Raw genomic sequence first — 25,197 nt, 5'->3', positions numbered from 1 at the left:
AGGTGGTTCCCAGCACTTGCACGCACACACTAAAAACTAAAAGTCCCCCCCCAAGTCTTTACAAAATTGCAGTGATTCTTCTACATTGTAAACTTAGAATAGTGGCTGGCGAATCACATCTCTGCTTCCCTGTTTTTGTTATCTGAGCAGTACTGTATGCTACAAGAAGTTTGCCTCTTGCGGATGACAGAACAAGCTACCAGCAGAAGCAATTAAGACATGGCTGCTCTTTTACATTAGAGTTGTCTTGCTGCCTTTAAGGAAAAAAGTCCCAGAGCTTTAGAGTGGATTCAACCTTTCAGTTTTCACTGTGTCTCCGAGTCAAGATAAAATGCTGACACCGAGAGAGAGAACAGATGGTGTGCATGAAATGAGTCACGTGTCTGAAGCCATCAGCTAGCAAAGAACAACCTACAGGAGAGGAAGGAACTCAAGTGACTTTTTTCCCCCTCTCTACTTTTTTTTGAGGCTAAAAACCTTGAGTAAAAGAAGATTGAGTAAGATTTGGAAAACAACAGATGGTCCCTTAAACTGTCAGCATCCAAGCATATGAAGAATCCAGGCTGCTCGTGTGGTGTTTCAGTGTAGAGGACTCTTTCTCTCTGTCCTTCCTTGCCCCGTCTCTGGTCCATCACAACTTCCACGGAGACACTTGACTTTCATTTAGGTTTCTTACTGGTGCTCCCTGGGACATTTTCCTTAGTGGTCATTTAGGGCAGACCATTTCTACTTTTTATCAAAACATGTATTTGTTTGTTTGTTTGTTCTCGGTGTAGCTCTGTAGCTCTGGCTGTCCTGGCTCTGTAGACCAGGCTGCCCTCAAACTCAAGAGATCAGCCTGCCTCTGCCTCCCAAGTGCTGGGACTAAAGGTGTGCGCCACCACTGCCTGGCAAAACATGTATTCATTATTATTTAAAACTTATAACTACTATAATCCCAGCACTCAGGAGGCAGAGGCAGGGTAAATGAAATTTCATGGCCAGCCTGGGCTACAAAGAGACCCTGTATTAAACAAAACATGGCCTGGTGAGATGGCTCAGTGGATAAAGGCACCTGCTGCCCACCTGAGTTCAATCCCTGAAACCCATGTAAAGGGAAGAGAGAATCAACTCCACAAAGTTGTCCTTTGACCTCTGCACATGTACACACACACACACACACACACACACACACACACACACAAATATGAAATTTTAAAATAGAAGAATGCAACAAAGCAAAACCCTCACAGCTATGGAGTCTGACCTCCCTGGCTGGCTTCTGCATTTCTTAGCTCAAACATCCCTCACTCAGTATGATCTTCCCTGACTATATTGATTAGACTGGGTCAAGGATCCAGCCAAGATTTTCATTTGCTCATTTGACAAGCATTTCCTACCCTGAGTGCATGCGGGGCAGGCACCTTTCTAAAGGCTGGGGCTCTGCCAGGGACAAAAGCTCCACCCTCATGGTGCTCAGAATTGTGCTGGGACAACAGAAAACACTCGAGTCTACAATTTAAGATCTAGCAGAAAGTGTTATACAGAGACAATAAGGAAACTTTAAGGAGATGCTATGTGACATGAAGGTGATCAAGGAAGGCTTCTCTACGGAGGTGACCTTGGAGCAGAGATTTAAATGAAATGTCCTAGGTGTCAGGGACAGCGGGGCAAAGGCCTTGAGTGATGATCCCTTCCGGGGCTCTTCCTCACAAAACTCACCGAGGGGTTGGTAGCAGCTCGTGTGGTGCAGGAGCTCAACACCAAACACATCTTTGGGATGGACAGATGGAGGGCATTTCTCCCCACCCCTGTATACACATATCTGTGTTACCCTTCCATCTGGGATATTCTCTTTGTTGACTACCGAGGTGCCTTCCTCCCTCCCCCTCCTCTCTTGGACAGAGTCTTCCTATACAGCCTAGGCTAACCTCAAATTCGTGATCTTACTGCCTCAGCCTCCTGTGTGCTGGGATTCCACATGCCAGCATGTCCAGCTCCACCAGGGTAATGGAAGGGAGGCAAATGGAGAGTAGCCACCTTTTATAGAGCAAGGTCTTGTCTCAAAACCAGAGCTAGGCATGGTGGCACACGCCTTTAATCCCAGCTCTCAGGAGGCAGATGTAGGTGAATCTCTGAGTTCGAGGCAAGCCTGGTTTACGTACCAAGTTCTAGGATAGCTAGAGGTACATAATCTGAGAAACCTTGTCTAAAGACAAAACAAAAACAAAAACCAACCCCCCCCCCAAAAAAAAACATAGGCATGGTGGTGCACACCTGCATTCCTAGCATTCAAGAGGTGGAGGCAAGGGGATCACCCCCAACTTGACACTCCAAGCACAAGCAAAACAACCTTCAGTTTAATGTTGATCTTTGCTTGTTTGATTCTCTGGCCTTGGAGCACGGATTGTAGTTTTCAGTATGTGTGCATGCCACAAAAGGGTTCCACAGCTGCGATTTTGAGTGGTACAGGGAGGAAAACCTCAGTCAGCGGTCTCAGGAGATGGACACCCCATCCCAGAAAGCACACCAGGTCATCAATATACACAAAGCAGTCTCTGCGTGCTGTGAAACAACATGATCCCAAACAGCCCTCATCCCCCAGAGGGAAGAAGGCCATTCGCTCATCCCAGCTGCCCCAGCCCAGCATTCACAGATCGAATCCTATGACATCTGATTTATTTGCCCTGCTTCTGTGAACAGCTCCCACTCCACGACTCCCATGACCAACGCCGTGACTATACCATCTTGTAAGTTAACGGTTCTGCTTGCATTCCACTTCCAAACAGTTCCAGAACATTCGACCGCCCTCGTCCTGTCACAAGTGATAGCCAGTCACTTCTGTCTCTACAGCGTACAGTAAATACGTCCGGAAGCAAAACACCCGAGTTATGTGCTCACCAAGACTTATATGCATTTCATTTTTTATTACCAATCAAAAATAAATTCCATATATTGTTTAGCAAATATTATCATTGTTTTGTGACAAAAGACACAAGAGTCATAACAACAAAACTCCCCGAGAGTCAAACTCATAACAATGCCAAAATAAATCACAAAAATATACAAATTAAAATCTTAATGCAAAATAAATAGGAGTCATTTGCTACGGCGACTGTGACTTGCCTACCCACTTGGATGCCACCTGCGAAGTCTTCCTTACCTGGGAAGACATACGGACCAGGCCAGTTCCAGGGTATGGCTCAGCCCAGGAACCAGAGGTTGGAAGAGGAAGTGAAAAAATTGCACTGGGAGGAGGAAGTCATCAGACCAGTAATATTTGGAAATAATTATGACCCTCTGCAAGAAGTGATTCTAAATGGGGGGGGGCTGGGAGGGGAGGGGCCTGTCTGTTGGTGGTGACTGTGTATGCAGAGAGGTAGCTGTGGAAGTGTGTGCACCTGCTACTGTTGCTTCACACCCACCACGTGGTTTTGCTCTACCTGGCACTTGGGTCTCTCAGGAACACAGCTGGCAGCTCCTCTAGGCACTCGGGAGCATGCTGCACCTACAGAAAACTAAGGGTTTCTTAAGGACCTGGAGGTCTGCTGTCTTTTTCCCTTATAGTTGAAAGTCACCGTCTTCTCTGGGCTTCTAGGAGTAAATTCTGTGAGTGGAGGAGACCTCAGCCTGGCCAGGGGTACAAGACACCCCTAGGAGGTGGGATTCTCTGGGTACATAGACAGCAGAGTACTTGGGGTGACAGGACTCCACGGGCTGAGGAAAGGAGTGAATGCATTAGGTGAAACCCTCCTTTCCTGGGTCCGTAAGTGGGCAAAAGAGGTCAGGTGACCCTCAGCCAGCTACACAGGCAAGGGTGTGATGACCCAGCTTGGGTGGCTTCCAACATGTCCTGTCCCCAGTCCCTAGAGGGATGAGTATGGAGATAAGAATGGGGAGCTGGGGAAGAAGTCTTCCTGGGTGAACTTCCGGACCCTGACTCTTCTTGCTGCTGTGGGTGGTACAGTAGTCACTGTTGACACAGATACCTACGGTCGTATTCAGCCCTGGAACCAGAAGGAGTATCCGACAAGTCACCTCTAACGTAGGTGCTGCCCCTTCTGAGGGGGGACCTTTGGTAAAACGGAGCGCATGGTCAAGAAGCAGATAAGCAACTGTAGAGCCAAAGACCACGCCTAACTCTTGGAGCCAGACCCTAACAGGAGGAAATTGTCCAAAGGGATAGAGGAGAGCCAGGGGGTGGTTCTCGGCTGAGTCCTGACTCAGCAGCAGAGCCAGCCTGTGGACGGAGTCCTAGGAGATCACCGGATCCTGGAGCAGATGTAGTCCTCTCTGTTGCCGGGGTGGGTCATCGTGTCCCTGAACAGCTCCCCAGCACCTCTCGGCCTCAGTGGCCTCAGTGGCCTCAGTGCGTGTGTCCTAGCAGTGGATGTCAGTATCATTTGGATCCCTGCTTCCTAGGTAGAACTGTCCTCCTCCCCGGAGCCCCCTCCTGTGGGCTCCAGGCCCCCACTGCTGCAGAAAAGTGGTTCCTAGAGCGACAGACACAGGCTGAAAGGTCTTGGCCAGGAAAAGGTTATGGCTGTTGCTTCCTGGAGTGAGGAACCCTCCTCCCCTTTGGGTTTCTTGAAAAAAAATTTTTTTTTTTACATAAAGTTCCTTAACCCTGTCTTCCCTTCCCCAAATGATATTTAAAAAGAGGAGCAATGAGCCTAGCTTAAAAATTCTCTCAGTGTTTAAAAAAAAAAAAAAAAATGACAAAAACAGCCTTTGCTCACTAGCTGGGCTGGGCAGGCATCATGTCAGAGCTGTTAAGAGGTCCCCATCTGCAGCCAGATCGATCCCCTGGGAGGGATGTCCAGTTGCTCAGTCATGCAGGATATCCACCTGCACCCCTTCTAGCCTCACAGGCTCCCCGACGTCATGTGGGCCCACTGGGGAGACCCCCGCAGGGCAGGCAGGAGTCCCCGGCCCTCCTGTCAGATGGCACCGTCCTGGAGGCTCTGTGCAGCAAGGAGTTGCGTTCGTTGAGGAGCGTCGTGGTCTCATCCACCACCGGCAGCTCCGACTTCTCGGTAAAGTTCTCCGAGCAGGTGCACAGCTGTCCAAGGCGAGCTGAGGGCTGTTGTCCATGCGGGAGGCCAGCAGCCCGTTCTGGTACTGCTGCCTGGTGATCTGCAGAGAGGAGGAGGAGGAGGAGAGAGAGAGAGTGAGAGGAAGAACAGGTGTGAGGTGCAGGGCTGAGGATCCAGCCAGGCGGGGCCAGGAGAGAGGTGGCCAGGGTGGAAGGCCGGAAGAGCTGGGAGGAAAAGTGTTCCTGGGGGCCAGCAAGAAGGATCAGTAGGGAAGGGCACCTGCCACACAGGCTTGGGGACCTGAGTTCAATCCCCAGGACCCATGGAAAAGTGGACGGAGAGAACTAATTCTGTTCTTTGTCCTTTGACCTACACACACACATACACACATCACCATCATCATCATCAACTGTCCTAGGCAGGAGATTTTCAGAGCTTGAGGCCAGCCTGGACTACAGTCAGACCATGTCTCAAGAAAACAAAACACAAGAAGTGCTAGGAATGTTGCTCAGTGGTACACTGTTGGCTTGGCATGGGTGAGAGCCTGGCTATGTCTCCAGGACTACGAGAGAAATACAGTAAGTGACATCTAAGTTTTTTTGTTTTAAAGACAAAAAAAAAAAAAAGTGTTCAGGTCTGGACTGCCCATGCGGGCTCCAGAATAGAGATATCTAGAGAAGTGGAAAACTGTGGGAGGCACTTACCTTGATGTACTGCAGGTCCGTGAGCGCGCGGACACTGAAGTCGGACACATACTGGCCCAGAATGCAGCTGCCAAACTGGTTGCTGCCTGCCAGGGATGAGGAGGGCGTCATGTCTACGTTGCGGTCTGGGTAACTGAGGGAGGCCGAGCGGCTGAGTGGAGTTGGGTGGGCTGGGGACCGGTCTGTGGGGACAGCAGATAATCAGCACAGAGCCTGCCTCCCCTGGCGCCCACCCCGGCTCCTTGTCTGACCTCAGACATGGATGCTAGGGTCTCCAACCGTGTCCCCACCAGGAAGAGGTCACAGTCCTCAGGGGCAAACAGAAGCACACACACAGAGAACCCGGCTGCACAGGGTCAGTGAGTTAGTGTGCTTAAAAGTGTCACATGGTTAAGTGTTAAGAGTGCCACCCAAGCAAACCAACCAGAAAATAAAAACCAAGACATTTATGGCTACAAAACCCCTCATTAGTCAATATAGCACCATGATTTCCCACATGTGACATAGACAAACCACTATCTTGTTCTAACGCCAACTTACATCAAGTGACCTACACTTAAAAAAAAAAAATGGAGCTGGGTGGTGGTGGTGACACCTTTAATCCCAGCACTGGGGAGGCAGCGGCAGGCAGATCTCTGTGAGTTCGAGGCCAGCCTGGTCTACAGAGCGAGATCCAGGACAGGCACCAAAACTACACACAGAGAAACCCTGTCTCGAAAAACAAAACATAACAAAACAAAAATCGGGAGAGGGTCTGGAGAGAGGGCTCAGTGAAGAGTGCTCGTTGCATAATTATGAGGGTTCTTGACACTGGGATCCCAGCACCCCTGCATCAAGCCTGGTTTCCAGTCAACACTGTAACTCAATCGACAAGGGATCTGATAAGTTCTGGCTGGCCTCCACATAGAGGCGCACACACCCACATATGCATATATATATTCATGCAGACACGAATAAATAAAAAATGTAAAATATTTTAAAAACTTTTTTGAAGCAATGTCTCATTGTACAGCATAAGCTGGCCTCCAATTCGGTCCTCGTTCCCTCCCAAGCATTGGGATTATAGGCACACAGCACCATAACTGCTGTGAACTGTAGATTTTAAGACAAAACACATATATTAAAAGGAAGAACACACAGGCTGAGCTGAGTGGCACCTGCCTGTAATCTCAGAACCCAGGAGGCCAAGGTGAGAAAGATCATGAATTTTAGATTAGCCTCGGCTACACAGTGAAACCTTGCCTCAAGAAAAAGGAAAGACACAGAGTTTGCATTCTCACTGTGAATTCTACCCTGGCAACACGATACCTGTCGTGCTCTTAAGAGGGTCAAAGGTGTGCTCTCTGTGTAACCCCAACCCTGGCAGGGGAATGGGGTGAATGGGCCCTTGTCCCAGAAAGCCAGAGGTTCCAAAGGCAACACAGACCTCCCTCCCCAGGCAAGGGTAGTAACTCGAGTCCAGAGGAAGCGAGAAGAAACTAAGTTATCAACCACATCTCTTAGTTATGAGAACACTTAAAGAACAATGAGGTGCACAGAGAAGTTGACTCTGAAGAGCGAGGGGGCTTGGTCTGAGCACGGAGCTATTAAGTTCCTAATCGCCGAGTTAGCTGCGGCACAGCAGAGCCAGAAAGAATGCTGGGCCCGGTGACTCCATGACAGCCTTTAAGAAGACTACGTAGGTGCCACATGCGGCTGTGATCGTCACGTAGAAAAAACTAGGACACAGAGTCTGATGACTCAATGACTGGGCAGTGGCTCCACTACTAAAACCAGAAAACAGGGCCACTGGAAGACCAGCAAGATAGCTCAGCAGGTAAAGGCACTTGCCGCCATGCCTCAACGACCTGAGTTCAATCCCCTGGACCTACAGCATGGAAGGGGAGAACTGACTCCCACGTGCACATGAGCATACTTGCTTGTACACACACACACACACACACACACACACACACACACACACACACACACAAATAAAAAATTAAAACTATTTCATCTTAATTATTTGAATGGCAAGATGCTCTTTAGTTAGTGTTTACTAACAACAGGAGCTGACTTTGTTTCCTGTAGTACTGGGGATCAAACCCAGGGCCTGGAACACAGCAGCCACTACTATCACTGGGTAGTCCCAAGAGCTGAATTTAAAGTTCCCAGGCTTACCTGGCATGCATAACTGGCTTGGGCTACATAGCAAGTTCAAAGCCATTCTCGGCTACAGAGTAAGATCCAGTGTTTTAAAAAGAGGAAAAGAAAATGACAAGCATTGTAAGGTGCCACGTGGGTGCAGGCAACTGGACCTCAGTACTCCACAGGAGCGGTTTGCACTCATAACCACCCAGCCATCTCTCCAGCCTCTACTTTTATTTTTTAAAACAATTTTAACAAGTATTTATGCATTTTATCTATGAGTGCTCTGTCTAAATGGACACCAGCATGCCAGAAGAGGGCATTAGATCCCAAATGTTTGTGAGTCACCATGTGGTAGCTGGGACTTGAACTCAGGACCTCTGGAGGAGGATGCGGTGCTCTTAACCATTGAGCCATCTCTCCAGCCCCGTTATTTGAATTTTTTCTTTTAACTTGTGTGTGTGTGTGTGTGTGTGTGTGTGTGTGTGTGTGTGTGTGCTCATGCAGGCATGAACAGGCATGTGGGTACGTGAACATTTCAGCGCACTCACAGAGCTAAGAGGACAACTTTCATGAGTCGGCTGTCTCATACCACTACAGATTCTGGGGGCGTGGACTCAGGTTGCCAGGCTGTGAGGCCACAGCTTTTACCTTCTGAGTCTTCCTGCCTGCCCTGACGAGGGATTTATGGAAAAGCATTCATTTCAGACACAAACATCAGGGTTCAAGCTACAGATGTATAAACTCCTGGCCATCCATGAACTAAGACTAAGAATGGGGTTGGGGGGAGATAAAGCAGTGAGTGACAACTAAGTCACCATTTTAAAAACAGGGGGTCAGAATAGCACGTACTATGAAACATTAAGAGGAAAATTCACACAAGAAAAGTAAAAATTGAGGGGCTGGGTATTTAGCTCAGTGATAGAGTTCTTGTCTAGTATGTGTGACACATACATACATACACACACACACACACACACACACACACACACACACACACAGGGATGGGGTGGGGTGGGGTTAAACTAATTACAAGCTGGATGTAGTGGCCCTTTAATCCCAGCACTCGAGAGGCAGAGCCAGGCAGATCTCTGTGAGTTCCAGGCCAGCCTGGTTTACAGAGCATCCAGAACAGACTCCAAAGCTACACGGAGAAACCCTGTCTCAAAAAAAACAGACCAACCAACCAACCAAACAAACAAATATATATCTATCTCAAGAACTAACACACTGGCTTGTCAACCTGTCAGGGCCTGGGTTGGTTCTGACCAGTGCAGGGCTCACCAGCTTGGCCAGAATCTGGGGCCTGGCTGGGTCCTTCCCACACCCTTTGTACATGAGGGAACTAAATGTCTCTAACTGTTCCCATGATTCCTAGGAGAGGCCAAGTCCAGATGCAGCACCTGGCGTTTGGTTTTTTTTCTAAGTACTTGCTGGTGGGAATCTCACATTTTAGTTGTTACAGAGAAAACAAAATAATGAAAGTTGGACTCTCAGCATATTCTACATCAACTATCTCATTTATTGCCCCCACCCCAGGCTTCTGAAGTGGGTAGAGTGTTAGTTCCATTTTTCAGGTGGGAAGAACAAGACCCGGGTGGAGTTCAGCTAAGAACAGTAGATAGAGAGGCAAAGGGATGGCCTTACTCTGGGGCTCTGCCTCATCCTGTCATGCTTGTAGTCTCGCGCATTAGGCTATGAAGAAGGCTGAGGAGGAATAAGAAAGCTGATGGGATGACAGGCCATCCCGCAGAGGCTTGTGAGTGGGCTGGAGCAGAGTGCTGGCCAGCCGGGCTTCGTTGCCTCCAGGCTCCAGCAGCAGCCACAGGCTGAGTGTGCGCACTTGGCTTGGTCAGGAACACTCCCCCACTCTCGGGCCCATCATCTGAGCGTCCTATGTGTCTGTGTATCTGCTGGGTGATGCTTTCTCAAGGACTTAAGGACCCTTGCAAAGGCCCTTCCAAGACCGTGGCAGACCCATCCAGAAACTGAGCCCTAGGCCACGCAGAGATAATACCCATTAAGAGTCGGGCTGGACCCTAAGTGTGCCTAGGAGGAAGTCCCCAGGTTCCTATGGGAGTCATTAGTGCAGCTGCAGTACAGAGATCTAGCAACAGGTGGCACTGTGCACTTCTCTAGCATGCCATGGTACCTGAGAGCCAAGAGAGCAGGGAGTTCAGCTTGCCGGGGGAACACCCAGGCTGCACAGGAGGCGCTGGAGCGACAGAGGAGGAAGTCAGTGACCTGGGGAGGGTCACAAGCCACAGGAACAGGATGGAGAGAGGCAGATCTGACGGGCCGGGCTACCTCAAGCAGGGTAAGGTGGGGGCGGGCCACAGGGACACACTTAGATGGGAAGGGTGCTCAGGACAGACCAAAGAGCCCTATGCAGAGAAAGTGTGTCCAGAGTCAGCACCGCTGCCTTCCAGCCAACTCCACACGGAATGTCATGACCTCGGGTCAAGTGACTGCGCCCAAGACCCAGAGAGTTCTCGGCATCAGCACTGGGAGGGGTCCCTTCCACCCTCCAGCCCTTCTGAACAAGAGCTCCCCCAACATGAGGTGGGCACACACCTAGAATCTCAGCGTCAAGAGGCTAAGGCAGGAGGATGAAGAATTCCGGGCCAGTCACAAAGCAAGACCATTCCAAAATATCAAAAATCCCCTAAGCAAAAAACCAAGGATGCTCTCAGCAGGGGCAGCTCAGTCTTCCTTAGTCCTGATACGTTCGGGCAAGGTGCACCTGCTCTGGAGCCCAACTTGTTTGCCCTTGACCTTAGCCCCCGGAGCCTGCAGTACCCGGCTCATCCTAACCCGTGGGCAGGGAAAGCAGTGGCTACGCTGTGTTGGCATTCCTGGATGCCCTGGCCCTGTGCATTGGGAGCTTCTTGTCAAAGGATATGACAAATGAGGCAGCAGGATTCTCTAAGAGTTACAGCTAATACCCTTTTGGCAAACCCTGTTCTAGGCACCACAGATGGCTTTTATTCTCCCCCTGCTACAGTAAGCTGGCACACCTCTGCCAAGGTCAGAGTGTTCACACAGGGTCAGGTCCAGGAGGGTGAGACTTGCTAGCGTGCTGAGGTTTCACCCTTCCCCATGACCTCTTAAACAGGGGACACCTGAGCCACCCGGGACCAGAGGTCATCCTTGAGGGGACCCAGCTCCCAATGCCTGCCCCTACTATCAGAACCAAACCTGACCAAACTGCAGTAACTGAGGCCCTGGAGAGCTAAAGTCATCTACAACTTACCCAGGCAAGCAGGCTCTACGCTACCTCCCGACACGAGTACTCTGTGTACCCCAGCTCCCCAGTCCTTCATGGGCCTCCTGTCCTGCCCCGATGTTCTAGTCAATGATGGTACAGGGGTCTCCCTCTGACCCATTTTAACCTCATCACGCTGTCTGCAGTCAAAGGTCGTTGATCATTTCCATTTCCAGAGCCCAGGAACTGCCTGGCTCCCTGACCATCCCTGTCTGCACACTCCTTCCCACAGCGGCTGGTCCCCTCACTACCTCAGGATACCCTCTCTGCCTCTCTTGCCTTCAGCCTTCCAATGGGGAAAGTCATTCTGTTCCCCGAGGCCTGGCAGCTCTGGCCCTCACCTGCCTCCTCCTGCTATGTACGAGCCATCAAGGCTGCCTAGAGGTCAGGGTCAGGGTCGCTGGGTCCCCAGTGTCACAAGCGTCCATGGGTCCCCAGGACCTGGCCGACAACTCACCCGAGGCTGGCATGGATAGGGCCATGGTCCCGTAGTACGAGAAGGCGCCCGTCTCGAACTTCATGTTCTCCTTGCCTGCTTCTACTTCTACCTTCCCCTGAAAGAACATGGGGTTAAGACGGCAACATGGCTTAGAGAGAGGCGTTAAACCGAGGCATCTCTACGAAACAGAACGCTGGCCCCAGGGCCTGCAGCATTCAAGGCCTTGACCTCTGGGCACAAGAGTGGCCTCTGGGGGGGGGGGGGACTCTGGCCAACCCGGAGCACAGGTTCAGGGCTAGGCCGCACACTCTCTAGTGGCTCACGGGAAGGGGGACAGGCAGGCGTCGGAGGGGTGCGGCCTGTGCACGGGGGGGGGGGGGGGGGGCAGCGGCGGGAGGCTGGCTCACCTGCAGGATGAGGATGAAGTAGTCGGCCGCCTTGTTCCGGGTGTACAGGTAATGGCGGCAGTAGTGCTTGTTATGCTCATCAAACTTGAGTTCCTGAATGACATCCGGGTATTTGAGCAGCCGGAGCAGGATCTTCTCTGATATCAGAGTGGGGCTGAACTGGGGCACCTCTGCAGGAAAGAGAGGAGAGTTCACGGGGCGCCCGGACCAGGTGGCCCTGCAGTCGGGTCACTGCTGTGCCGACATCTAAGCGGTCCTGGCCGCTCTGTACTAAGATGGCTTCCTCCCGGCTTGGGCTATTGCTTCAGGCTTCTAGTACTAACAATACTAGTACTAACTAATACTAGTTAGTATAATAATAATAACAACAATAATACTAGTTATCGTTAGTGCCAGAGCCATGTAGGCTGACAGAGTCCATGCTGCTTGGGCAGATAACTGAACTCATGTGTCTCAGTTTTCTCATCAGTAAGATGGGGACAAAACTTCCCTGGGTGGTTTCCTGTTAGAGTGAGATAGCACAGCATTTAGACACACTCCTCCCTTGTGCATGTTGATTAAGGGTTCCCACAATTACTGCTCTCTGTACCAGCGACGACCGGCAAGAAAACACACAGGGAAAGGAATTCTTGCACCTTTAGCAAGAGAGCCAGAAAGGAAGCTGGAGGAAGGATGAGAGCATAGGAGGTCAGTGCTTTTCTGAACTGTCACCCAGGGCCCAAAGGGTGCTTAGAATGAGAGATGATAAAAGAAAAAGGCCACTGATCTACAAGTCAGCTCTGCAGGCTCATCTGTGGGCACAAGCCTTCCCCTGCATACAGAAGGAAGCTGGGGGGCGCGGGGTAAGCATGGCGCTGTGAACAGGCTCTTCAGGGCAGGTGAGCAGGCCAGCAGGGGGCAGTCTATATCGCAGGATCACAGCCTGAAGGGCCTGGGGCTCCCAGGTCCCGTCCCCCCCCCCCCCCCGGATGTCTCAGTGATTGCTTTGTAAACTAACTAGACTGTTCCTCCAAGTCCCTGATAGCCACTCATGGAGAGCAGACCAGAGAAGGAAGAGGGATTGATCCCCGGACCCTTCCAAAGTGAACATGTCCCGCACTCACTGCCCTCTCTCCATGGGAGGCGTGGCCAGAGGCCCAGGCTGCTCCCTTTGTGACTGTACTCCCATCCACAGGGAAGGCGCTTGCCACACTCTCACCTGTAGCCAGGAAGCGATGAGCAGCCAGAAGAAGCTGAGGTGAGATTTTCACTTTGAGTTCATTGTCAGCATCCTTGAAGGCAGAGAAGTCACGTTTGTTCTTCATAGATACCCGTTTCCGGGTTCGATTGTCAGCTGAAAGAGGGAAGGTCTGGAATTAAGACCCCTGACCCCTGAGGACTGGAACCGGACCCTCTAGTTCCTTGGCCTCTCCCCACAGGGAGGGCAGAGGAGGACCCCTGTCACTCTGTTCAGCATCGTGTCCCCTCCTCACCACAGCCAGTGAAGGGCAGCTAGCTGTCTACTGGGCCTGCCCAGGGGGCCAGGGCCTCCACACCCCTGCACTGAGGTCTTTCTGCCTAGGGATACCAGATTTCAGAACACAGTGGGGTTCTGGGCCCGTGGAGAGGGCGGAACTCACTGTACATGTCCGACTCATCCAGGATCTCAGACTTGATGATCTCCTCGATGACGTCCTCCAGCGTGACCAAGCCCAGCACCTCGTAGAAGGGGTCACAATCACCTTCGTTGTTCACCTTCTGAACAATGGCCAGGTGCGACTTCCCTGCAGGAGGGGACACTAAGTCAGGCACGAACTCCCTCAGTACAAGGTCCACACACTTCGGGTTGAGTTGCGGGCACAGAGTCACTGTGGTTTTCTTTCCTTTCCCGGTTCCTGATGCTGCTTCTACAGGCAGATACTGCTCTTGTGGACGGGAAGACCACAGGATTTTTAAATGCATGACATTACACTTGGGACCCTTTGTTTAAAGAGGATAGAAACTGGGTGCGGTGACTCACATCTGTCATCCCAGTACTCAGGAGGTGGAGGCAGGAGGATTGCTGCAAGTTTGAGGCCATCCTGGGCTACACAGTCAATCCCAGGCCAGTCTGGACTATATATAAGCCCCCGTCACGTACCAAAAAAAGAAGGAAAAAACCTAAGGAGGATAGAAATAACAGGCTCTGCCCGGCATTGACTGCCAAGGGTTCCGGGGCCCCAGGAAAGTGAGAGGCTACAGTACAAGGCCACGGGAGACCCTTGGTCAGGGGCGTGCATATGACAGCAGGACAGAGGGTCTAACACTGCCCAGGGCCTCATGGGCCACCACACTCAGTTCACTCACACAGCTCTGCCTGGCAAACTCCCTGCAGGGAACCAAGGATTGCCAACTGCCCAAAGCCAAGGCTCTGGGTCTCTAAGCCACGAACTCACTGTATTAGGCCAGGCCCACAATTGGAAAGACTTTGCTGCCGAGGTCCAGTCGCAGCCTGGGTTCAGGTCCTGAGACGGGGAAGGGGTGTCGGCACGGGCACAAAGAAATGAACTGTCCGACTACCAGATGAGTTTCACACAAGCGGCCAGCCCTGAATAGCTCCAGTCATCTTTATTTATGTATCAAAAACAAGCATGTTTTTCCATACTAACAAATTCTCCCCATCCTCCAATGTTAACTCTGGGAAGAACAAATATATCAAATACGTTTTCTTTTAACATTTACACCAAAACATCTTTAAACCAAAAACACTTATCATTTTGCTTGCTTGGCCAAATACTGAGCCAGGTACATCCTGTCTCTACAAAACTAAAAGGTATTCAACTTAGGCACACGTTTTCAAGAATTACAATCCTGTTCAAAACATATTTACAGAAATAGGGGTGATCTGCCTGCAACCCTGTCAGCACTGAATCAGAACAGCTCCCGGGGGCCGAAGTGACAGCTGGCATCCCCAGACAAGAAACCCGAGAAGCATCCCAAATAATTTTAGGAGAAAATATTCGAGAAAAAAACGAATCCAGGAATTCTTGTGGTTTCCAGGAATGATCACAGCTGTCCCATGCGTGATTGGCAAAATGACACTAAAACCGCCAAGGGAATCATCAATATTACGAGAGAGAAGAGAGCAGGCAGGCCGAGAGGTCCTAGCAGTCTCTGCACTGTCCCCAATGGCCACTCGCTCTTGCCGAGCGAGACTGACCCCATGGGCTTTTGCTTCATCGGGAGACGTGTTGGACAAGCACTCAGATACTGGTCAGAAACTAGGCCCCACGGCTCCCAACACCTCCCCTCAACCTGAGACAGAGTGGAGAGGCTGGTGAGTCGGGACCTTCTGCAGGCACTGTGGATGGAATGCTTCTCAGGCTGTCTATGAGGTGCCAGCTCTCATACCCCAGGGAACAAAAACCGGAAACAGCCAAGAGGGCTTGACCCACTCTAAGAATGAAAAGGTGTGCCTGTTAGGGCGCGCACACACACACACACACACACACACACACACACACACACACACACACCACCCAACACACATGGAGGCCGACAGCCAACTGAGGTGAAAGCTCTGGAGATATCTGCAGGTGAAGTCTGGGACTCCCACGTGCTTGCCCCATCCTCCGAACTAATGTTCAAGCCTCATATTCAGGCTAGAACTCATTTGAAACACTCTCGGGAGGGGGCGTTTGCCAGGGTTTTCAGGCCACAGACAGTGTGCCTGGGTCCCAAGAGGACTGACTCTTCAGAACTCCTAAGGGCCCCCTGGGGAGGGGGGGAGAACTGAGAACTGTTGAAGCTCCACCCACAGGATGGGGAGCACTGCTTCTGAGGGTTACATACATGCCAGTTACTGCGCCACCCACAGGATGGGGGACACTTCTTCTGGGGGGTTACATACATGCCAGTTACTGTGCCACCCACAGGCTGTAGGCAGAACCACGACTGCACGCAATGATCAATTCCCCAGCGCCTGTCTAGAGAGGAAGCAAAAAAGGCAAGCTATCCGCCCGAGCCAAGACCTTGGTCTCCAACCCCAGGGCCTCTTCTCGCTGGGAAGTGTCTCAAGCGAGCAACATGTCCAGGGGCTTGAGCTACGCTGACTAAACAGGGCCAGGAATGAAAAGGAAACATCTCTCAGCATCTTCCAGACTGGCGCCACTTACGCCTGACTGATAACGGCCACTGTGTCTGTGTGTCTGTGTGTCTGGGGGGGCGGGGGTGTAGTAAGAGGCCCTCACATTCAGTGTCGCGGGTGGACAGGTAACAGGACGTACCAGTTAAGCAGAAATATGGTCTCAAAATGAGGGGTCTGTAACCTTGACATCCCACTTCTGAGAATTTATCCTACAGAGACAACTGTCACAAAAGCACGAATTCACAGAAGACAGGGTGCCCATCACAGCCCAGAGCAGAACCCTCCTAGATCAGCAGACCCAGCGACCCTGGACAGCAGCCCCCGGCTGCTCTGAGAGCCAGATGGAGCTGGACGGACAGAATGCACAATGGAGCCCCACACGCTCTTCTAGTAGAACAACGTCATCGGCTGCCTAGGAAGGAAGAGGCGTCAGAGCTTGAACTGGCCCAGGAGCAGCTAGGAGGGGTGATGGGTTCCTATTCTGACAGTGCGCGGAGTTTGGGGCCTCCTAACCCTCTCCGGCCCTTGCTAGGCTGTTCTAGTAGATGAGTGTGTTCTAAGTAAGGGTCTGAGCGACAGCTCAGGGGTGGAACGTGTGTCGGGTGTGCTGGAGCCCCGGTCCTCATCCTCGGCACTGCCAAGTAACTCCTGGGAGAACACTACAAGGACAAAGGGAAACCAATGGGAGTCTCTCGAGTGAGTAAAATTCTGTGTCTCTGGTCCAGGCTGTATCATCATCATCATCATCACCTTCTTCTCTTTTTAGATTGTTAATTTCTTAATTATGTGTATGGGGAGGAGGAGATGTGCGTGTGTGTGTTTAGCTGCCCGCAGAGCTGAGAAGGCACCAGATTCCCTGAAGCTGGAGTCATGGGTGGTTATGAGCTATGTTGTTGGGAAGCAAACTAGGAACAGTAAGTGCTCTTAACCAGAGAGCCAAACCTCCAGCCTGTAACTTCTGACAAGGTCTGGGGAGCAGCATCCTGGTAGGGCTGGAATTCAGTGACTACCCACCCTTCAGTGAATTCCTGGAGAGAGCCACAGGCTCTGAGCGCATCTTAACACACAGTCATGGTTTTACTGGGACCACAGGAGAGGCTGGTGGCGTCTGTAAAGGGCGGAAACACCCGCTGTAGACAGAACAAGCTGAGCCCCGAACAGTCACCTGAGCTGTCTCGACCCTGCCTCCTCTCTGAGGCTTCTTTGTGGGAGCCATTGCCACACTCGGGCACCTTCTGGTGGCCGCCACCCACGTGACAGGCTCTTTGTAGGTTTGTCACCCTGGGGGACCACTGAACAGTCAGCCCTGATCTATGCCAAGAATTCTGGACACTGGCCCTAAAGATGGCTTGCCCACTGGGCCCTACCAAAACAAACAAACAAACAAACAAACAAACAAACAAACAAACACGTTCCTGGCTGAGAAGCCATTCAGGACCCTCTGCTGGGCCAGCTCAGCCCCCCGGACTAGGTGCCTTTTTCTAATATGCGTTGTCAAATGGATCACCTGTTTGTCCGGGCAGAACCTTCTTCCCCTGTGGAAGAACCTTCTGTCAAGGTCGCCAGGGACCTTCACTGGTGAGGTTTCATTCTGAGAGGACCTGCCGGCAGGGGGTCCTCCCTCCCTCCTGGAAACCCCGTCTCCACTGGCAACAGACACTGCTCTGCTGTGGCTGACCCCAGGCTTCTTCCTGTTCTCTGGTTTGTTTTGTCCCCCCTTCCCCCTAGACAGGGTTTCTCTGTGCAGCCCTCTGACTGTCCTGTAGACCAGGCTGGCCTTGAACTCACAGAGATCCACCTGCCTCTGCCTCTGCCTCCCACGTGCTGGGATTAAAGGCGTGCGCCACCACCACCCAGCCTCTAGTTTGTTTTTTAATTAAAACATCAACAACAAAAACAAACTTATGTGTTTAAGTGTTAACCTGGATGGACGGATGTACATCACATGCATGCTTGGTGCCCCTGGAGGCCGGCAGAGGGCGTCAGATCCCCAGAACAGAACTGGAGTTATAGCAGTTGTGTTTTGTTTTTGATATAGTATATACCATGTAGCTCAGGCTAACCTTGAACTCCTGGTTCTCCTGACTCAGTTTTTTTTTTTATTTTATTTTACAATATCATTCAGTTCTACGTATCAGCCGCGGATTCCTTTGTTCTCTCCCCTCCCGCCCCCCTTCCCTTTCCCCCAGACCACCCCCCATTCCCATGTCCTCCAGGGCAAAGACTCCCCTGAGGATTGAGATCAACCTGGTAGACTCAGTCCAGGCAGGCCCAGTCCCCTCCTCCCAGGCTGAGCCAAGCGTCCCTGCATAAGCCCCAGGTTTCAAACAGCCAACTCATGCACTGAGCCTGACTCAGTTTTCTAAGTGCTTGGATTACCAATGTGTGTAGAGGCATGTCACTATGCCTGGTTTCTCTCAGACCTCTTAGTGCTGGAGGGCTGAGTCCTTGCAGCTGGTACCTTGCCTAGTGACTTAAATAGTCATATGTCAAGATATCTTAAAAAATAAAAAAGCTGGCTGGGCGTTGGTGGCCCACGCCTTTAATCCCAGCACTTGGGAGGCAGAGGCAGGTGGATCTCTGTGAGTTCAAGGCCAACCTGGTCTACAAAGCGAGTTCCAGGAAAGGCGCAAAGCTACACAGAAAAATCTTGTCTCAAAAAACCATAAAATAGCCGGGCGTTGGTGGCGCACGCCTTTAATCCCAGCACTCGGGAGGCAGAGCCAGGCGGATCTCTGTGAGTTCGAGGCCAGCCTGGGCTACCAAGTGAGCTCCAGGAAAGGCGCAAAGCTACACAGAGAAACCCTGTCTCGAAAACCAAAAAAAAAAAAAAAAAAAAAAAAAAAAAAAAAAAAAAAAAAAAAAAAAAACCATAAAATAAAATTAAAAAATAAAAAAGTTTTGTTTTGTTGAGGCAGGGTCTCATGTAGCTGAGAATCACCTGGAACTCCTGACCTTCCTGTGACTACCTCCCAAATGCTGGGTGGAGTTATAGGCCTGCACATCCTGCCCAGTTTACATAGTGCTCCTGATCCAACCCAAGGCTTCATGCAGGCTAGTCAAGCACTATACCAATTGTGCTACATTTCCAGACCCTAAAATTCCGTAGCCCTCGCCTGTGCACCACCCCCAACTTTTCTACTCACCTGCAAGCTAAAAGCCTTAACACCTTGCACCCAAAGGCTGAGGGCTAGCTCATGTGCCCCTGGTCTTTCTCAGCTCTACTCAAGACAGCTTCATTTTGTCCCTGAAGTCAGTCAGATTCAGAGGCAGTGGTGAGCCTTGCCTCCTGTCTTTCCCTATCCCCCTTCATCTCCTCAGCTGCAGAAGAAAGATAGTAAGTGAGGGGAAGGAGAAAGGGATGCAGACTTGAGAAAGAAGCATTTTAGGTTTCAGAAATTTTGAAGTTCCCATACGGCTGACTTGCCATTTGAAGTAAACAGATCACTGGGGCAGAGAGGACATCAATGGGCCTAACCATCACTGGCGAGTGCATGCTGAACTAGCAAGCAACCTGCCCACCAAGACGTGCCCACAGCTGCAACAGTGGTATGACTGTTACGGGATAACCAACCACTTTCCGACTGATTTGGAGCCTGCTCCAAAGGGGAGAATTCATGTCTGGTACAGTAAACTTCGTCAAAAGCCCACAGCTGGAAGGTCATAGGCCCCACGTTGAAGCTTAGAGTTGTTTGGCTATTATCAAATATGTGTTTGCTTATGTTTATACCCACAGATTTGTGCTGCTCTTAACCTCAGTCAGAGGAACTCTTTACAGTAGACAGCATTAATGCAGAGGTTCATTATTAGTCAAAGAGCTGCAAGTGACTGGCGGGCGCTGAGCCCCTAAGTGGGACAGCTGTAGCATACATACCACCACAACCCCACAAGCCCACACCACCAACAACAACCAAGGCCCAGGGAGCATCCCGAGAGATGCGTGGGAAGAACGTAAGAGCTGGAGGATGGAGAGGAGAGCTGTGCAATGTGCTCTTACGGACATGACATGGCCAACACATTCATGACCTCACAGCAGCCATGATTACCTGCACAAGACTTGCACAAGATTAAGCCAACAAGAGGCAGGTGGATCTTCGTGAGTTCGAGGCCAGCCTGGTCTACAGAGCGAGATCCAGGAAAGGTGCAAAGCTACACAGAGAAACCCTGTCTTGAAAAAACAAAACAAAAACAAAAGATCAAGCCAACAAAACTGGTAAGTTGTTAATACTCTAGAGGATGGCCCCACACCTATGTGCATATGGGCAGCACCAATTGGACTTAGTGGATTTCTTTCTTTTTTTTTTAAGATTTATTTTATTTTTTATTTTATATGTATAAGTGTTTTGCCTGCACATATATATGTGTGCCATGCATGTGCCTTATGATCGAGGAGGGCAGATGATCTCCTGGAACTGGAGTTACAGATGGTTGTGAATCTCTATGTGTGTGCTGGGAACCTAACCCAGGTTCTTTGCACATCTTTACTCTTAACTACTGAACAATCTCTCTAGCCCCTGGACTATTTAAAGGAAAAAAAGGAGGCTATAAAGTTGGGAGGGATACATGTTAGAGGGGTGAGAAGTGGATCATATCTACAATGCATGACATTCTCAAAGAATACACAAAAATATTTTATAAAAATAATAAAACATGGTGGCCCACACCTTTAATCCCAGCATTCTGGAGACAGAGACAAGAGGATCTGTTAGTTTGAGGCCATTCTGGTCTACAGATCGAGTTCCAGGTTAGCTAGAGCTACACAGAGGAACCCTGTTTTGAAAAAAAAAAAAAATTATTTTGAGCCAGGTGTGGTGGCTCCATGCCTTTAATCCCAGCATTTGGAGCAGAGGCAGACAGAATCTCTGAGTTCTAGGCCAGACTGGTCTACAGAGTGAGTTCCAGGACAGCCAGGGCTACTCAGAGAAACCATGTATCAAAAGACCAAAATCATAATCATCATCATCATCATCAAATAAATAGATCAGGAGCTGGAGGTGCAGCTCAGTGTTAGAGGGCTTACCTTTTAAGCCCCAGCACCATGAAATGAAACTAAATTAGGTATATCAATTTAAGACTTGAATTTATAGTTTTCATTATAAGTTTGTAACTCTAATATAAAGTTGATTTTAATGAGCTACCTTACTTTGTTGTTAATGATCATTTGAATAGATAATTAGACTTGGGCTGTGGCTGAGATAAGAAATGAAGAGCATTTAAATAGTATAACTACAGCAGAAACCTCCACATTTTTTCAAAGTAGTGTTCTTTAAAGAAAAACAACTGAAGAAATATAATAAAATGTTAATATTTGGTTGAGCCATATATAATTGCTGGTACTTGGCTACTTTTGACCCAAAACAGCAATTTCATAGGGTACAACCTGAGGACGGGCTTCTTCATTTTTATCTTTTTCTATACAGACATTCTACATTTCCCATAATTAATTATATTAATTTTATAATTAGAAGGAACACACAAAGTAACTTTAAAAAAAAGGCACTGTGGGGAGCTAGAAAGATGGCTCAGCATTGAGCACATCTGATGCTCTTTCAGAGGGTTGGAGTTCAGTTCCCATGCGGAGTGGCTGACAACTGCCATAAAGGAACTACAGCCCGCCAGGTGGTGGTGGCGCACACCTTTAATCCCAGCACTCGGGAGGCAGAGCCAGGTGGATCTCTGTGAGTTCGAGGCCAGCCTGGGCTACAGAGTGAGTTCCAGGAAAGGCACAAAGCTACACAGAGAAACCCTGTCTCGAAAAACCAAAAAAAAAGAAAAAAGAAAAGAAACTACAGCTCTAAGTCATCTACCACCCTCTTCTGGGCTCCACAGGTACCTGCCTGCATATGCATGTGCGCATGCTCACACACACACACACACACACACACACACACACACACTCAAAAACAACAACAAACCATCCTAAGGTTTTAGAGATAGCTCTGTGGGTAAAGGCATGCCCAAGTCTGATGACTTGAATTCGATACCCAGAACCCACCTGGTGGAAGGAGAGAACAGACTCCACGGTCGTCCTCTGACATCTGTACACTGCATCACAGCATACACATGCCCACACACATACAAACAAGACAAAATGCAGAGAACTATTGTAAAGACATGCTAACACTGCTTCTCTGGGGCACTGTTTGAAAGGGAACAGTCGAGTGGGTGGGAACCGGGAAGAGGGGCATCCTGGAATCCTGGCTATCCTCAGGTCTTACCTTGCAGCAAGCTTGCCCACTCTACCCTTTACTGACCTTTGCCCAGAACTAGCCAGGAGGAACCTTACCCTCCCCCAACAGCCATAGGCGAGGCCTCCACCGAACCCCAAGCCATGACCCTGTCTCACGTGGAACAGGTTAAAACCTGGAGGCAGGGAGAGAAAGGGTCTACCACTTGAGTCCCTCAGTGGCTCCTTTTGCTTCCAGCGTCCTGTGTCACATCTGGTTTTGTTTAGTTTGGTTTTTTTTTTTTTGGGCCAGAGTCTCACGTAGCCCAGGCTAACCTTGAATTCACTATGTGGCTTATGATGAACTTCTGATCCTCTTGTCTCACTTCCCAGATGCTGTATGTGTGCATCTGTCTTCTCTGCCCAAAGCTCACACATCACCCCAGCTAACCCCGAAGGGTTTCTTTACCCCAGCCCAGACTTTGTTGTTTCCTTGCATGGCATCTGGGCTTTTAGCTCGGCAGGGTCAGGTGCTCCAAATCCTCACTCAGATTTTAAAGGCGGTCTCTGGAGCCCTAGCAGGCCAGAACCCCACCCTGCATGCACTTACTTTAGCAAACTGCCATGTCCTCCTCCCTCCCATTTAAAAAAAAAAAATTACAATCCGTCAAAGACTATAAGGAAATATGTAACTGGGTTCTGAGTTTCAAAGTCCACAGGGGCCCCAGCAACTCCAGCTACTTTTCTCCCGGGGAAGAAACAAGGCCTGAATCACACAAGGGACCTTACTACCAGAGATGGTGTCCTCAGTGGCTTCCTCACTGGGTCACCCAACACGTCCAATCCCCAAGTTCCCACAGCTGGTCCTGGGTGCGGACTTGGTGACTGAATACAATGGCCTCGAGCACAGGTCTGCACCTACTGACAGCTGGACGCTGATTTCCTGGCAGCCAGCTCCTTTGGCCTCCTTTGCCCAGGCTTGAGCAGGATTAAGCTGGCTATTAATAGTGCTGACCTCAGCCAGCAGGAGGAGCAGCTGCCCTTCCCAGCGCGAAGGGGTGAGAGAGAAGTCAGCCAGAGAGGGAAAAGCACCTAGCCTTCCAGCCTGGGAAAGACTGGGATATTCATCCATCATCTGAGGCTCATCTCCCGGGCTGGCCAGTGACCTGGCAGACGCTAGGAGACCAAGAGGCTGTGGTTGCCCAGCAGGCTGTCCTTGCCCACACTGTGCTCAGTCATGCTGGGTTTCCAAGGCTGCAAAAAAAACAGTGGGAGGCTGAGGAGATGGCACAGGTGGTCAAGGACTTGCCTTGCAAACACAAGGACCCAAGTTTGATCCCCAGACCCCACGTAAAATAATTATAACTGATACTAATACATAATAAAAAAAAAAAAAAGGGGGGTCGCCTGAGCACTGAGAGGAGGGTCAATACCACTGACCCACTGGAACCATGTGAGTGGACAGGCTAGGGAGGGGCATGGCCCCCTTGTCCCCCTGAAAACAGACAAGAGAACCAGTCTGCCCAACTGCCAAGGAGTGTCATAGAGAGGCTGGACCACAGGACCACAGGGGCCCAGAGCAAGCAGTGGTCTCACAGAAAGGTCTTCTGTCTACAACCCTCCCACTTGGACCATTCAAACATTAGAGATCACTTTATCCACAGCTGGGGCGGGGGCTGGCCTGGGACAGACTGGTCAGTCACAACAGAAAGGGATGCTAAGGAAGGCCTTAATTTAATTCAAGTTCATTTTACTTATATACTTCAATAATTTCATTTATTATTATTATTATTATTATTATTATTATTATTATTATTATTGTGTGTGTGGTGGTGGGGAGGTCATGCCACAGTGCGCGTACGGAGGTCGGAGGAGAAGTCTGTGGGGTTGGTTCTCTCTTTCCACATTTATGTGTGTCCTAGGGCTCTACCTCAGGTAGGTCAGCTTATTGTGAAATAAGAACCTTCACCCTCTGAGACAGCTCACAGGTCCAGATTTTATTTAATCTCAATATTTTCAATATTGTCTCAGCACGGTGCTTCTCTCCAACTCTTGGGTTCAGGTAACCCTCTGACCTTGGCCTGTCTTAGAGGCACATGCCGCCGTGCCTAGCAGTAAGATACAGTGACCACAGCAGTGCTCTGCTGGGCAAAGCAATGGAAGAGTTCAGAAATAAAGTCCAGCACTTGGAAGGCAGAAGCAGGAAGATTGCTACAAGTTCAAAGCCAGCCTGGGCTACATAGGGAGCTTCAGGCCAACCAAGCCAACCTAGTTTTTAAAACAAACAAAACAAAACCTCCAGTTGGCACCCCACCTCCATCCCGCGCGTGTGTGTGTGTGTGTGTGTGTGTGTGTGTGTGTGTGTGTGTGTGTGTGTGTGTGTGTGATCATATTACAAATCTGATATTTTGAATCAAAAGAAAAAGAGACTATTCACTGAAAGGTACTGGACTAACTGGGCCAGTTATCATTGCCAGCCTTTTAATAAGGCAAATAGAAAAACCACAAGTTTTGATGTGCCAGGCTTTGTTCAAGCCCATGGGAAGCCTGCCCCTTTCTGAATGGAGACAGAGGAGGAGTAGATGGGAGGTGGGGAGGGGGGACTGGGATGGAAGGTGGTCTATATGTAAAATAAATGAAAAAAAGTTAATAACATAAAAATAAAAAAGAAAGAAAAATCACAAGTTTATACTGTGTTTTTAGCCACTGAGCCATCTCTTTGGTCTCTTGTGGTTTGTTTGTTTGTTTGTTTGTTTGTTTGTTTTTTGACAGGGGTCTCCATTTGTACCTCAGGGTGGCCTGAAACGTTGTAGCCTAGGCTGACCTGAAATTCACTGCAATCTTCCTGCCCACACTTACTTTTAAATACAAATACAATGACTACAAATTGACCCAAGGAGATGCAAACTTTAAAAAGGGCCTGTCAGTGTTTTGGTAGTTGGCTAGGGACCCAACCCAGTGATGTTGAG

The 25,197-nt window shown here is 49.9% G+C and overlaps 1 protein-coding gene across 1 annotated transcript in view; it reads right to left on the bottom strand.

The window, feature by feature from the left end:
• Positions 1 to 4,861: 4,861 nt before the first annotated feature.
• The window catches only part of Cnnm4 (cyclin and CBS domain divalent metal cation transport mediator 4), a 42,365-nt gene continuing 22,029 nt past the window's right edge, over positions 4,862 to 25,197 (bottom strand). The window contains 8 exon segments of the mRNA XM_028865827.2: positions 4,862 to 5,010; positions 5,013 to 5,115; positions 5,720 to 5,901; positions 9,999 to 10,061; positions 11,569 to 11,665; positions 11,958 to 12,127; positions 13,156 to 13,290; positions 13,577 to 13,720. Of these exon segments, the coding sequence (XP_028721660.2) occupies positions 4,862 to 5,010; positions 5,013 to 5,115; positions 5,720 to 5,901; positions 9,999 to 10,061; positions 11,569 to 11,665; positions 11,958 to 12,127; positions 13,156 to 13,290; positions 13,577 to 13,720 (1,043 nt within the window).

The sequence above is a fragment of the Peromyscus leucopus genome, chromosome 16_21 (genome assembly GCF_004664715.2).
Source record: "Peromyscus leucopus breed LL Stock chromosome 16_21, UCI_PerLeu_2.1, whole genome shotgun sequence".
NCBI classification, from domain to species: Eukaryota; Metazoa; Chordata; class Mammalia; order Rodentia; family Cricetidae; genus Peromyscus; species Peromyscus leucopus.
The sequence above is the reverse complement of the archived record's forward strand: the minus strand, read 5'-3'. Positions and strand labels throughout refer to the sequence as shown.